The sequence below is a fragment of the Hypanus sabinus genome, chromosome 6, assembly GCF_030144855.1.
Source record: "Hypanus sabinus isolate sHypSab1 chromosome 6, sHypSab1.hap1, whole genome shotgun sequence".
NCBI classification, from domain to species: domain Eukaryota; kingdom Metazoa; phylum Chordata; class Chondrichthyes; order Myliobatiformes; family Dasyatidae; genus Hypanus; species Hypanus sabinus.
This window is the reverse complement of record NC_082711.1, coordinates 31,605,540-31,621,547: the sequence shown is the minus strand read 5'-3', so window position 1 is coordinate 31,621,547 and position 16,008 is coordinate 31,605,540. Positions and strand designations below refer to the sequence as shown.

The 16,008-nt window shown below is 40.1% G+C and overlaps 1 protein-coding gene across 2 annotated transcripts in view; it reads right to left on the bottom strand.

Annotated features, from left to right (window-relative positions):
* Positions 1-16,008, bottom strand: part of wdr37 (WD repeat domain 37) — a 130,777-nt gene that overhangs the window by 92,334 nt on the left and 22,435 nt on the right. Inside the window, exons 2-3 of one of the 2 annotated variants that reach the window (XM_059971910.1) lie at positions 5,670-5,837; positions 3,778-3,828 (exon numbers count right to left, since the gene is read on the bottom strand). In XM_059971910.1, coding sequence (XP_059827893.1) covers positions 3,778-3,828; positions 5,670-5,807 — 189 coding nt within the window. In that variant the 5' untranslated portion in view covers positions 5,808-5,837. The remainder of the gene's footprint in view (positions 1-3,777; positions 3,829-5,669; positions 5,838-16,008) is intronic. The other variant, XM_059971911.1, reaches the window with a different exon arrangement.

The following is a 16,008-nucleotide window of genomic DNA, read 5'->3' as shown; positions in this document are numbered from 1 at the left end:
CATTCCCATTCCGATATGTCAATCCATAGCCTCCTCTACTGTCTCCTCAGGTTGGAGGAACAACATCTTACATTCCGTCTGGGTAGCATTCAACCTGATGGCATGAACGTCGATTTCCCAGACTTCCGATAATGACCCCACCCTCTCCTTCACCATTTCCCATCCCCTTTTCCCTCTCTCACCTTATCTCCTTACCTGCCCATCGCCTCCCTTTGGTGTTCCTCCCCCTTTTCTTTCTTCCATGGCCTTCTGTTCTCTATCTGACTCCCCCTTCTCCAGCCCTGTATCTCTCACCAATTAACTTCCCAGCTCTTGACTTCATCCCTCTTCCTCCCAGTTTCACCTATCACCTCTCTCTCCTCCCCACCTTTTAAATCTACTCATTTTTTCCCCAGTCCTGCTCAAGTGTCTCCGCCCAAAATGTTTTTCTGTACTTTTTTTCCCATAGATGCTGCCTAGCCTGCTGAATTCCTCCAATATTTTGTGTGCGTTGTAAGGAAAGATATAATTGGAGAGGATGGTAAGAGCATAGGGAACATTGCTTAGGTTTTTTTGGTTCAGTGAGAGCAGAAATTGAACCAAAATAGTCATTAATTGACTGCAAAACATGAAGAAGGAAACCACAGTAGGGCTGAATCAATGAACAATCCACAAATCCCACAAGTACAAACTGAAGCTAACAAAAGTTTCCAAAATAGCAACTTTAATTGGGAAAATCACCAACATTTTGATTTCAGGTTTTCAACATTAATAAGAACTCAAGAAATAGGAACAGAATAGGGCATCTGGTCCTCTGATCCTCCTTTGCCATTCATCAGGATGATGGCTGACCTTCTGCCTCAGGGATGAAAAATGACAAGCTCACCATAGCCATCCATTCCCTTTATTCCTAGAAATCTATCAACCTTAGTTTTAACTGAACACAGCAACTGAGCTACGGATTCATACAGCACAAAAACAAAACATTTATCCCACCACGCAGATTATCAAGCATCCATTCACACTAATCCTATTTTGTTCTCACCAAATTTCCATCAACTACTTACAATTTAGTTCAAGTTTAATTGTCATTCAACCACAAATGAATATCCATGAATATAGCCAAACAAAATAGCATTACATTGAGGCCAAGGTGTAAAATACAGTACTAACAGTTGCACACAGCACACATAAGAGAGCAGTAACATACAGTCACACAAAAAAATACATATAGTCCAAGTCCCTGCATCCATGAATGTTGCAGCAGTCTGCAGTTGAACACAATTCGGCTTGTTTTCTGCGAAATGAATGCTGGGGAGCAGCACCAACACTCTGGTGGATCGTACAGACTCTGTCACCTCCCCCGGGGCAGCTGCAGACAGGCAACACCATAACTTAAGGCCTAGTTTCCGGCACGACTGAGGCCGTGCAACTCCCCCGTAGCTCACCAACAAATCAGTGAATTGGACTTGCAGCATTCCTCATTAACAATGTCCAACAGGGTCTTGCGATCAAAGAAAAATGACTGAGATGATCACTCACTGTTAAACTGCAAACCTCCTTCACACATTCACTCCGACTCCTCTTTGTAGCAGGCAGCAGCATGTTTAGTGATTCAGATTACTTCTTTACTACCCAAATATATTTGTGTATGGGATGATAATGTGTCTGAATGGCATGCAAAGATTTCCACTATATTTCAATATATGTAACAATAATAACAAACAAGCCAATCAAACTGTATGCTTTCCATCATAAATACCAACTTGATAAAACAAAATGGAAAAGCAAAATACTGAAAGTATGAAACTAATGAATGCTAGTGTTCAGACAGACCAGTATGGCATCACAGAATTCACTGAAAGCATGCAGTTATGGTCAATAATTAGCAAGGCATATAGAAAAGTGGTCTTTATTTCTGGAAAATTAAGTTCTGTAATGACTTTACAGGGTGTTGACAAGATCACACTCAAAACACTGTTGCGATTTCGTTAATGGAGATTGCAGAATAAGTTCACTTAGTTGAATGCTAGAACAGCCTCATTTGGACTAGGAGGTTACTTTAATGAAACACAACATTAACTTGGCAAGTGCTGAGATGCTCCCCCAATGAAAGAAGCTTGAAACAGGACATGATTTCAGTTAAAAAAAAAGTTAAGACTGAGATAAAGAGAAATTTCTTCAGCGGGTTGTAAGTACTTGGATCATGTACCTGATATAGCTGTGGATACAATTATCACATATATTCAAGGAAGCAATTGAATTTTGGACTAAATGGTGACAAGGGATTACAGGGAATAGCAAGAAAAGTGGAATAAAAGCCATTGACCAGATTAGACATGATCATACTGAATGGTAGAGAGGTCAACAATCCCATGACATATATCCCACTTCTGCAAATTTCAGAGTGAGAGAAAGAATTCCAGGCTTTTCATGCTAACCATTTTAAATTTGAATGCCAATGATTCAATAGTTATTATTCTTTAGGGCCACAATATATGTCTTTGTTTATGACAGATTGTATTTGCCACTTTTTGACCATTCTTTTGTCTGTTCTCTTGGAGCTTCCTTGAAACATTATTTTATGAATTACAGCCTGTCAGGATTATTAGCAAAGCAAGCATTTCTTACCCATTCCAGTTTCCATTAGTAAGATTGTGGTGAACCACCTTAAATAACTGCAGAACCTTCCAAAATCTGTTTTGACTCTTATCTTAATATTTAACCATTCCCCCATAATAATGGACTCTAACTTTTGTATTAATACAAATCTTTAGCTAACTTGCTGAATTAGCTAAATGGAATATGCTGGAACACAAGAAGCTGCAGAGATTAGTGGACTCAACCATTACAACACGGACATATCCCTCTCCACCATCAGTAATATCTAAAGGGTATTGCTTCAACAAGGCAGCATCTATCACCAAAAGATCCCACTATCCAGGTCATGCTATCTTCTTGCAGCTCCCACTGGACAGGAGATACAGAAGCCTGAAATCCCATACCACCACATACTACCTTTCAACCATTTGACTCTTGAACCAATCTGCACAACCCTTATCATTACAGTTTATTAATACTGAGACTACTTTGATCACTTTGCACAAAAATGAACTTTCTTTTGCTCTAATCTTGTTCTTGTAATTGTGTTCTTCCTTGTGTAAAATTGTGTACAATTTATATTTGACTTGTTTTTCTTGTGAATGCTGTTTACCTGATGTATACAAAGGATACAAAGTCAGTTTTTATTGCACTTCTGCATACATATACTGATGCACATGACAGCAAACTTGACTTTGACTAGCTCCATCACTTTTCAAAATAAAGTACATCATCTATCCTCTAGCACATATCAAATGTAACTAGAATCCTCTTTTTTCTTCCTATTTTTATTTTTCATGTTAGTTTTAACTATTTGAAAACAATAAATTCAATTTGTAAACAAATGGTTGAACTATAAGGTTTTGCGAAAAATCAATAGTTTATGAATACTTCTCCCTCAACCCCTATAATGCTCAAGGGATCAGATAAAAAGAAACTTAAGAAAATAGCATTTCAAATCCATCATATATTTATGTCATCAACTAACAATTCTGGCCCACCACCCACCTTCCTGGCTTCTTGCTCTTCCCCAAACCATTAACCAACAAAGTACTTGTGCTCATGAAAAAAAACATGATTCCTAAGTATTATTAAAAATAGTTTGCATGTTTTCTTTCATTTTATGGAATTATAATGAAATAAAAAATGTGCACACCACCAGAACTCTCTAACCACATTCAGTACATTTACACCAACCTCCACTGACTGCCCACAGACTTCCTCACAGACAGCCGACATCATCGCTCCCTACAAATAGCAAGAAAACGAATGGCAATATTTTTATAGTTAGAAAACAAATATGATAACAAAAATTTCAGAGGAAATAAAAAGGTTAAAATTCTATCAGTGGGTGATACTAATATATAAAAATGGTTTAAAGTGTCAAAATTCCTCAAGTCCAGGTAATGATCATTTTCTAAATAAATGCACATATGTAGCTTTAAAAATTATTAATGTTTGGGAATAGAAAATAAACTTTTAAATGCCTGATTTCTTGCAATTCCCATTGACAATTTACTCATGTAGACTATTATCCTAGACTACAAAATTTCGATGGTAATACAGAAGCAAATTTGTGTGGAATACAAGTCTCTTCCTTGCTCTCATCATTAATAATTCTGCCACATATGCAACACATAAGGCTACTGTTACCACAGAAACAGACATTAAACAAATTAAGTTATAACTTAAGCCAAATTTATCTCAGCAGTCACCAAAAAGCAGAAAGCTCAATATCCATGCATACCCAGTGTTCCACATGCTGACACCACCGTGCACAGAAAAGAAGCAAAAGATGAGAGACAAGTGGAATGCCAGCAGAGAGGTCAGAACACAAGAGAATCAAGTATTGCACAAGTCCAGAATTTATAGGAAGCCAGAACCATGGTAAGAGCAGATGGCAATTCCCATTATAAACTACCAACTAGATCACCACAAGACTCATGTACAAGATGCCAAACACACCCATGTTGAGCCATGAAACAATAACCAAAATTCTAATCAATTAAATAGCAAACAACCAACTGTAAGAAACTCTGACCCATGTCTTATTTTCAAAAATGAAAAGTAATTGCTATTACCACATTAAATCTATCCTTAAAAGGATTATTCAAACACTTCAAAATCATTAATTATTTGGATTATACCAGCTATATATGTGGTGAAATATTATTAAACTTAGTTAAAATAATTAAGTCATTCACAAGTATTTAACTGTAATAATACATTTCTATGATAGTTAAAATAAATGTGCTAGATTTAATGTCTATTACTGCAATACATTTATTTAACAGAAATTGCTTCTCGCTTAATTATGTTTTATCTTTTCCCGCTTTGCCCTCAGATTAAATGCAAGATACTGTTTAAATTGATTTTTCATTTTGTGCAAATATAAGTGCACACTGCATAAAAATGGTATTTTGTATTCCATCTGCTTTCTCTTCAATATTTCAGCAGTTAAGAAGTAATGATGTAATCCAAAAGCACGCTGCCGTAGGCTCACAGTGATTAATTCCGTAAGCTTTTAGTTTGAGGAAGTTCATGTAAAGGGCCATAATTGTATTCCTTTTAACGACTGAACTTTTGTTTAACACCCATAACAAATAGAATTATCAGCAATGAAAACAGTTTGCTAAAATACTTACTTTCCAGCACAGCTATTAAAACTGCAAAATGTTTCAAACTGGGAAGAACAACTTCATCCAAAACTTCAAACCTACTTGTTTGGAAAACTGGTTATGAGTGTTAAACATGCCCCTGCACTTGCTTCTTTGATCTGAGTTCAATAAAACTGATTTGTAGAGCTAAGTACAAGAGACTACCCAAAATCTTGTATTGATTTAACATTGGTGACTAGACAAATAGTACCATCTTTTGTCTCCTCAAGCTATGTACTATCTATATGTCTGGCCCAGAGTCAAGACTGGACAATAACTATTTTTAGCTGGAAACATTTCTAATTTCACAGAATCAATGCAATGAGTAAATTACCAAAAATAGGTAATGAGTATACTACAGATTCATTAGGATCCCTAACACTATCAAGCACAATCTCCAAGCTCTTTATAATTAGTGATAATTTACAATACCTGTCCTTCTAGCATTTCGCGCTGTGATGTAACACGTTCCTGCTCAGAGCTGTTTGTTCTTCTGATAGAGATTGAGTGAGCTTTTCGTTTCTGTTTCACCTGTCGTGCAGTTGCACTGCTTCCACTTTCAACAGGCATCACTTCCTGGTGACTTCTTCACCTGGTGCTCTACAAACATTTAAAAAATTAAGGGTCATATTACATAATATAAACCCACACATTAAAGTAATAGGACTACAAGGAACAAAGATGGTAATGCTTCTGTAGAAGTATATAATTCATACTAACTATTTGCAATCCAATTGCATCATTTAAGAGGAACTCAACAGGATATTCAAAAGGGAGGTGTAGGCACAGCACTACTTCTTTTGCAATGTCATTACTGACATTGGCAAATGTATCAGACTTGCAAATAAAACGTAATTGAAAACAGTAATAAATTTAATAACTCCTCTCAGAGGCTGACATCAGAACATTTTTCAAGAAGGTGAAGCTTCACAAGGTGGTGGAGCTTTGAAAGCCTGTGTCAACCAACTGCAGGGAGTGTTCAAGAACATGTTCAGTCTCTCACTGCTGCAGTCGGAGGTTTCCACCTACTTCAAAAAGGTGACCATCATACCAAGAAGAGCAGAGTTAGCTGCCTCAGTGACTATTGCACAGCAGCACTCACTTTTACTGTGATGAAGTGCTTTGAGGGGTTTCTCATGGCGAGAATCAGCTCCTACCCAAGCAAGGACCTGGACCACTGTAGTTTGCAATCACCACAAAAGCTCCACAGCAGGCTCAATCTCACTGGTTCTCCATTCAGCCTTGGATCACCTAGACACTAGCAACACCTACACCAGACTGCTGTTTATTGACTACAGCTCAGCGTTCAAAACAATTATACCCTCAGTTCTAATCAACTAGCTCCAGCTGGATCTTCGAGCCTCTCCAACTGGATCTTTGAGTTCCTCAGCATGAAACAATCAACACTCATGCACCTCAATGATGCATGCTTAGTCCACTGCTCTACTCTCTCTACACCCACGATAGTGTGGCTGAGGAATTCAGATTTATGGATCATTGGGATCTCTTTTGGGGAAGTAATGACCTGTACAAAATGAACGGGTTACACCTGAACTTGAGGGGGACCTTGCTGGCTGGTTTGCTAGTGTTGTTGAGGAAGGGTTTAAATTAATTTGGCAGGGAGATAGGAACCGGAGTGATGAACCTGAGTTTAGGGCAGATGGTAAACAAATTCATCCAGTGTGTAGTGAGACTGTGAGGAAGCAGGCAAATGATATGGCAAAATTGCAGACAGTAGGATAAGCTGAAGCGTAACATGGAGGCAAAATCAAAAAGGGTGATAAATACAGGTGCCACCATAGCATAGTAGTTAGCACGACACTATTACAGATCAGGGTGTTCTGGAGCTCAGACTTCAATTCCTGCGCCATTCTGTAAGCAGACTGTACATCCTCCACATGGAATGCTTGGGTTTTCCCCCAGGTCCTCTAGTTTCCTCCCGAAGTTCAAAGACATACCAGGTAGGTTAATTGGTCATTGTAAATTGTCCCATGATTAGTTTCAGGTTAAATGGGTTTGTTAGGGGTTACTGGGGCAGCTTGGCTCAGAAGGCTGGAAGAACATATTCTGCACTGTATGAATAAATAAAATCAAAATATCTGACTGCACACAGTACCGTATGTAGAATAAGGTAGATTTTCTGGTAGCTCAGTATGACATTGGCTGGTATGATATTGTAGGCCTTACCAAGTTGTGGCTGAAAGAAGATCACAATTCAGAGATTAACATCCAAGTTATGTCTTGGATAGATAGTTGACGTGGATAGGCTTTTTCCATTGAGAGTAGGGGAGATTCAAACAAGAGGACATGAGTTGAGAGTTAAGGGGCAAAAGTTTAGGGGTAACACGAGGGGGAACTTCTTTACTCAGTGGGTGGTAGCTGTGTGGAACCTGCTTCCAGTAGAAGTGGTAGAGGCAGGTTCTATTTTGTCATTTAAAAAAAAAATTGGATAGGTATATGGACAGGAAAGGAATGGAGGCTGAGTGCAGGTCGGTGGGACTAGGTGAGAGTAGGCGTTCGGCACGGACTAGAAGAGCCGAGATGGCCTGTTTCCGTGCTGTAATTGTTATATGGTTATATATGATATATATTGTATCAAAAGAACAGACAGAGGGAGGTGGGCAGCTCTGTTGGGAAAAACAGAAATCAAATCCTTAGAAAGAGGAGACGTAGGATCAGAAGATACAGAATCTTTGTAGGTAGAGTTAAGAAAATGCAAAGGTAAAAAGACCCTGATGAGAGTTATATTCAGGCCTCTGAACAGTAGCCAGGACATGGGGGCACAAAGTACAACGAGAGATAGAAAAGGGATGTAAAATGGTGAATGTTATGATAGTCATGGGGGATTTAAATTTGCAGGTAGATTGGGAAAATCAGATTGCTGCTGGATCCCAAGAGAAGGAATTTATAGAATGCCTTTGAGAGTACATTTTATAGCAGCATGTAATTGAGCCCACCAGGGAAAAGACAATTCTGGGTTGGGTGTTGTGTTACGAACCGTATTTGATTAGGGAACTTAAAGTAAAGGAACTCTTTGGAGGCAGTGATCATAATATGACAGAACTGACCCTGCAGTTTGAGGGGGAGAAGCCAAAAATCAGAAGTATCACTATTGTTGCTGTTGAGTAGCATCGAGCTGTCGTTGACTCATGGTGACCCTATGGATAGTGTCGGTGTCCATAGGGTTTTCGTGGCAAGATACGCAAGCAGATTGTCAGGCCTTCCTTCCACATAGATACTGCTGCTGCCCGGGTTGGGACCCAGCCAGATTCAAACTTAGGCCCGTTTGCTGATACCACTGTACCACTGGCCAACCCAGTAAGGGAATTATAGAGAAATGAGAGAGGAAATGGCAAAAGTTAACTGGAAGGGGACACTAGGAGGGATGACAGCAGGACAGCAAGGGCTGGAATTTCTGGGAGCAACTTGGAAGGCTCAAGATGGATACATCCCAAAGTAGTAATATTCTAAAGAGAGGATGAGGCAATTGTGGTAGACAAGATAAGTCAAAGACAGCATAAAAGCAAAAGAGGTGGTATATAATATTATGAAAAATTAGTGGGAAGTTTAGAGGATTGGGGAGCTTTTAAAAACCAACAAAAGGCAACTAAAAAAGCCATAAAGAGAAAAAAGATAAAATACGAAGGAAAGCTAGCCAAGAATATAAAAAGTACACCAAAAGATATTTCAGATATATAAAGAGTAAAGGAGAGGCAAGGATGAATGTTTGACTGCTGGAATTGATGCTGGAGAGGTAAGTTAAGGGTGACAAATGGCAGACAAATTTAATAAGTATTTTGTGTCAGTCTTCACTGTAGAAGATACTAGCAGTATGCCAGATGTATGAGAGTCAGGGGATAGAACAGTGATTGCTATTTCTAAGGTGAAGGTGCTTGAAAAGCTGAAAGGTCTAAAAGTAGTTAACTCATCTGGACCGGATGGCCTACACCCCTGGGTTTTAAAAGCTGTGGCTAAAGAGATTGTAAAGGCATTGTAATGATCTTCAAGTATCACTAGGTTCTGGAATAGTTCCATACCGCTGAAAAATTGCAAATGTTATTCCACTCTTTAAAGGTGGCGGGGGGCAAAAGAAAGGAAACTATAGACCAATTAGCTTGACTTCAGTGGTCGGGAAGATGTTGGAGTCCATTTATTAAGGATGAGGTTTCAGGGTACTTGGAGGCATATGACAAAATAGGTCAAAGTCAACACGGCTTCCCTGAGAAATCTTGCCTGACAAAACTGTTGGAATTCTTTGAGGAATTAGCAGGCAGGATAAACAAAGGAGAGTCAGAGATAAGGGTTTTCTACAAGAACAGTGTTTACGGCACAGAAGGTAGTGTGTAGATCGAACTAGAGAAAATTATGATCAACACACTTATAAAAGGGTCAATGATTAACTAACATCTTTGTAGGGTGTCACCTAATCTATCAAGAACCAACTGAAAGAACTAAGATTTGTGCATTTCAGGTTAAGTTTGTCTCTCCCGCCCCTCACTGTCTTTGCCTGTCTGCAACTGACTTCTGTGACCAAGCACTAGTCATGTAAAGAAACAGAACAAGAAACAGTATAAGAAGGAACTGTAAGAAAGCAGGAGACTCAGTTCTGGGTCTTGGTAGAGAGCATGATGCTTTCTCATAACGGCTTTCTTACCACCAAGTTAATAAAAGGTGGCTTTCACTGTTAAGTCAGTGTGCTTTAGTTATTTAAAAGAGGATGAGCTGCCTGAGGAAGTGGAATAGGTGGATATTTAGATGAATACATGTATAGGAAATGCTTAGGGTTTGGGTCTACAAGACACAAGCCAGGAGGGTGATAGAATACTCTCCACTTTCCCAGATGAGTGCCACTACAATAACATGCAAGAAGCTGAACATCATCTAGAACAAAGCAACCCACTTGACTGGTACCCTGCTAAATAAACATTCATTGTTTTTGTCCATAGTTCACAATGACTATGTACCATCTACAAAATGCATTGCAATTTCTTGCGAAAACAAGTTTAACGGCATCTCTCAAAGCTACAGGTTGTTTCACAGATGACAGGCTACTTCAGACACTACCAGGTGGATGGATGATGCTCCTTTCTGAGCCACACACCCTTCTGACACTGGGTGCAAATGAATCAGAATCAGACTTAACATCACCAGCATATGTCATGAAATTTGTTAACTTTTTGGCAGCAGTAGAATGAAATACATGACAAATAAACAGAAAAAAAGTTACATTAAATGTATATATGTCTATTAAACAGTTAAGATAAAAGAGGTAGTGCAAACAAATAAAAAAGTAGTGAAGTAGCGTTCATGGGTTCAATGTCCATTTAGAAATTGGATGGCAGAGGGGAAGGAGCTGTTCCTGAATCATTGAATGTGTGCCTTCAAGCTTCTCTACCTCCTTCCCGAGGGTAACGGTCTGAAGAGAGTATGTCCTCTTCACACTGGAACTCACTACAGTAAACACCCAACATCATTGTGGGAACACATTCACCAAATAAAAGTGGTAGGTTGGGAATGTAGCTCAATAGCACCACCACCTCCAGGGCAGATGGTCTTACACATGATGACTGGATCCCAAAAGATGAACACACAGAGGATTACAGTTAACTGGCACACACTGGGACCAATTCATTTTAGCCCAATTAAGTGGTTACCTCAATTAGCTGAAATTTCATGGTAACAGTTAAAAAGGTTTAAAAGTACACACACGGGGGACGTCACGTGATGACGTAGGATCAAGACTTGAAAATCCAGCTCTCCCATAAAAAAAACAGTAAAATTATGTTTAAGTGAAGAAAAGGTAGTAAATACTTTTCAAAAATTACTTATAAACTACTCAGGATTGTCTTAAAATATGTCTCCCAAACAGAAGCAGAAGAAAACTACTACTTTGAAGACAACACAAGTTGGAAAAGAATCAAGGCCGGCTGCCATGAAAGAGCCTCGGGCTCAAATGCATTTTACCTCCAGCGATACAGAACAAGAAACTGTGGCAACATCAACCGTTTCAAAAAAAAAGAGCAACAGGAATTGTGCATGCATGAAGGAAGGGACATGCGCAAAAACACGAGCAACCCAAACTACAAATCCCAGCTATGATCGGAACTGAAAGTGAAAGTGAAAGTGAATATGAGGTGGAATCAGATTCTCTGGATAAATCAGACGAAGATGAAGAGACAAACAAAGAAGAGCAACAGGAAGAGGTTGGAGGTGATATTGGAGACATAAAAAAATCTTTGGTGCAAATAATGCATGAATTAAAAGCATTAAAAGTAATAAGAAATATTAAAAATATGAAGATTATGTTTGATAAAATGATGAAAAGACAGGACAAAATGGACAAGAAAATTAAAAACTTGGAAGAAACAACGGGAGACACCATTGATAGAGTGAATAAAATGGAAGATATTTCTGCCTGGACATCAGAAAGAAAACGGTTGTTGGAAAAAGTGGATGTACTTGAAAATTTTAGCAGACGAAATAATATTAAGATTGTTGGACTTAAAGAAGGTACAGAGGGAGAGGATCCAATAAATTTTTTTCAAGAATGGATTCCGGAAATTTTGGAAATGGAAGAAGGAACCCAGTTAATTGAAATTGAAAGGGCTCACAGAGCCTTGAGATCAAGACCTCAAGTTGATCAAAACCCACGATCAATCTTGATAAAATGCTTAAGATATCAAGATAAAGAAAAGATCCTGAAGGCGGCTGCCCAACGTGCCAGAAAGAGAAACGGGCCATTGATGACAGAAGAGAAAACAGTCCTTTTCTATCCTGATACAAGTTATGGCCTTTTGACGAGAAAGAAGGAATTTAACCCAGCGAAAAAAGTTTTATGGGAAAAGGGTTATAAATTTATATTGCACCACCTGGCAACCCTGATCATTTTTTTGGATGACGGAAAAAGAAGATTTTTTTTATTGATTATCGGGATGCGGAAGAATTTGTACAAGAACTCCCAAATATTTGCTAACCACAGCCAAAGATTTAAAAGTGAAACGGATTAAAGATGAAGACAGGGACAGTGAATGGAGTTGATGGATGTTTAAGGACAGAAGAATATTTAAATATATTCATAATTATATGATACAGGGGGAGAAAGGTAAAAATTTGAGAAATATTAATCGAGAGTACTGATATTATTTTTTCTTCTCTTATATATACTTTTTTATGTTATGGGGGAGCTGGGAGAACTTCGGATTGATTGCTACGGGATTCACATGTGTAATCGTGGCGATTGCCATGACCCATACAACGGAGGGGGATAATGTTGTGTTTCTTTTTACTCACAACATTAGTAGGGAGGTATTTAGTTATTTTTTTCTTTATAATCTATTTTTCTTTAATCTTTCTTTCTTTGCCTGGACAATCGGGGGGGGGGGGGGGGGGAGACAGCAACATGGAGAATTTTAAAAAGATTCCCCAAGGTACTACGAAAGTTGAAAAGTTAGGTATTACTATAGACTGGAGTAACCCTGTTAAAGATAATGACTAATTTACTGAATTTTTTTAGTTTTAATGTTAATGGGCTTAATGGACCGGTGAAAAGAAAAAGAATTTTAACATACATTAAGAAAATGAAAATAGATATAGCTTTTTTTTACAAGAAACACACTAACAGAGATAGAACATCAGAAATTAAAGAGAGATTGGGTCGGAAATGTTATTACAGCTTCTTTAATTCAAAGGCGAGGGGAGTTGCAATTTTGGTTAATAAAACTTTACCAATTAAAATGCAAAATGTACTAATTGTTCTGCGGGGAGATATGTAATTATACATTGTTAAATTTTTTCAGAACTATGGACTCTAATGAATATTTATACACCAAATGAAAATGATGTAAAATTTATACAAGAGGCCTTTTTGAATTTGGCTGATGCTCATGACAAAATATTAATAGGTGGAGATTTTAATTTTTGTCTAGACCCAGTTTTAGATAGATCAACAAAGGTTGTTACAAAATCAAAAGTAGCAAAATTAACTTTATCATTGATGAAAGATTTATATTTGATTGATATATGGAGAAGAATTAATCCAAAAGAAAGAGATTACTCATTTTATTCAAATAGACATAAAACTTATTCAAGGATAGATTTTTTCCTATTATCAACGTGAGAATGCGAAGAGGGTAAGGGGTACGTGTAGAGGGGGTGGGCAAGGGGTAAGTGTAGTAAAATATGTAGACAGGACAAGAGACAGGTACATCATTGGGGAAGTAAGGAGAGGTAGCTAAAATAAAGTGCCAGGCCAGACGTGGAGACCACAAGGAAAAGGGAACCTGCGACCACAAAACAATACGTTTGGCAAAGTATTTTCAGTTATACCTATTTCAAGTGTTTTGAAGTGCTTCCAAGTATTACGCTTGAACCTTTGCTAATTCTGAGTATTTTGCGTGCTTAGGTATGCAATAGCCAATCAATTGATGGATTTGAATCAGTAACCATATTTGCGAATGTAGTACCCTGCTTTTGGGTATAAGCATGACCTTTGTAAACTGACAAATTGGGAGTTGGCTACCTTACGCCCGAAGTGTGTGGGGCTGCGAACTCCTCTCTGAATAAAAATCATTTCAGAGGTAATTTTGTGTCTCTGGTGTTTTTCCTCAACTGAGCAGGTTAATAATTTCAGGTTGACAATTTGGCGAGCCGAGCCAGGAGCCTAACAGCTGGCAGTTCGGGGATCCGGTGTAAGCGGTCGGCCGGTAGGTACGAGCGGGTTGAGACGGAAGGGCCCTCCGAGAAATTTTTCTAGGTCTCTCTCTCCCTCTCTGACTCCCCATTCTGATTCCTTCGGCTCCGGCTGACCATCCTACGGCCTCCATGGACCAAACAGAGAACCTCAGTTGGGAGACATGGATAACAGGTGAGAATTGCATAGAAGTTTGTGGTTTGAGTCCCCTGGTTTAAGAAGTTTGTGGCTCGAGTCCCCTGGTTTAAGAAGTTTGGGGTTCGAGTCCCCTGGTTTAAGAAGTTTGGGGTTCCAGTCCCCTGGTATAGGAAGCGGGGTTAGAGTCCCTGCATAGAGTTTGGGGTTCGAGTCCCCTGGTTTAAAAAGTTGGGGTTAGAGGCCCCTGGTTTAAGACGTTGGGGTTAGAGGCCCTGCACAGAGGTTGGGGTTCCAAACCCCTGGAATAGGAAGCGGGGTTAGAGTGCCTGCGTGGGGTTTGGGGTTGGCAGCTCCGGAGCAATACATTTTTAATTTGATTAAGGTCTGGTTCCAACTTCTAACTGAAACCGCATCCTGCCTTAGACTGGTTGTTAAGAGCAGAAATCTGCCATGCGAAGGTCAGGAAACTGAAGTGGATGCAAGAGTAAGTTACCAAAATGGGCCAGACTCTAGATAAATCAGGACCAATTACGCCATTATGGAAAATGTGTAAAGAATTCCCTGAAAACAAGACAGATTTACGGAGACTGAGCACGCGGATGAATAAGAAGTTGGAGAATGAATTTTGGCCATTGGAGGAACTTGGGATCTTGAGAAGTGTAAACGAGCAGAGAGAAAGGTGTGGCGACAGAACATTTAACAGAAATGGAAAGATCTAATTACACGTTGGTATACCATGACCAGCAGACTTCATGAGCGCTCCCGCCAGACCTCCTGGGAGGTGAATGCAAAAAATACCCATCCATGATAGTAATGGAAAGCCCAGCGGCTGGCCAGTACTGAAGGCCTTATGTGTAATCTATGATGAACAGCGTAGGATTGATGATCATAATGTAAAATTTGGTGATAAAAGGCCGGCACCGGATATGACTGGGCTGCAGACTCTATTTGACCCTAATGAGGGCACTGAGGAGGAGGAGCAGCAGGTCTCTTCGCCTGCGGGGGCAGCAAATCCCGCCCCCGCCTGTACCTTCGGCACCTTCCACCCACTGTGCATTTGACCCATGATCGCACCCCCCCCCATGCACTCCCGACTTCCCTTTTTGGGATTGTCAGCTCCAGTGCAGGAGTTCCAGATGACCGAAGAACTCCCCACTCGCTATAACCACCATAAGTCCCTTATCAGATTTGCGGTGACCCCCAATTCGGGCATCAACCTGGCAGGAAGGGATATACTCTGTCGTTTCCATCTCACCGTTTCCTGCACCAGTGATGGTCTCACCCTGACCGAACCTCCTACCCATTGGGCGTTCTGGCTTCACGTTCCCCCGCAATGGTGGGCGTTGGACCTCGCCCACCTCCCCTCCTGCTCACCAGTCACCTCGAGCTCCTATACACTCCCCATGTGACCCTTGCGTAAGACCTTTCAGGACGCTCAGAAGTCTTGGCAGCCTTATTCGCCCCACACTTGGGAACTGAATTCCCAATTTCAGTTTTTGCCATTGTGACTGCAGAGGCAGGCACAGCCCTAGCCACCCATGTCCCCGACTTCCTGGGCAGCAATCCCTTGGGATAAGCCCCCTTATAACCCTTTGCGTAAATGAGGGTCATGCAGCTAAGGAATTGGGCCCTGCCGTCTTTAGGGTACTGCAGCAGGCAGACTCTTCCCTGACGGGAAACCCGCAGGAAGTGGATAGTGGTAGTATTTTTTCTTTGACAACCAATGTGACACCTCAGGGACCCTGCACTACCATCAGCCTCTGACTGACTCCTGCTGCGAACCCTCCCAATGAGATTTGGGCAACCTCCAAGACCGACGTAGACCTTACCCCGGTAGCCCCCGTCCAGATGCAGGTAAAGCCCAACTCACGATTGCCCCGGATCCCGCAGTACCCTCTCAAAGCCGAAGCCGTTCAGGGTGTCCACCCACTTATTACCTCCTTC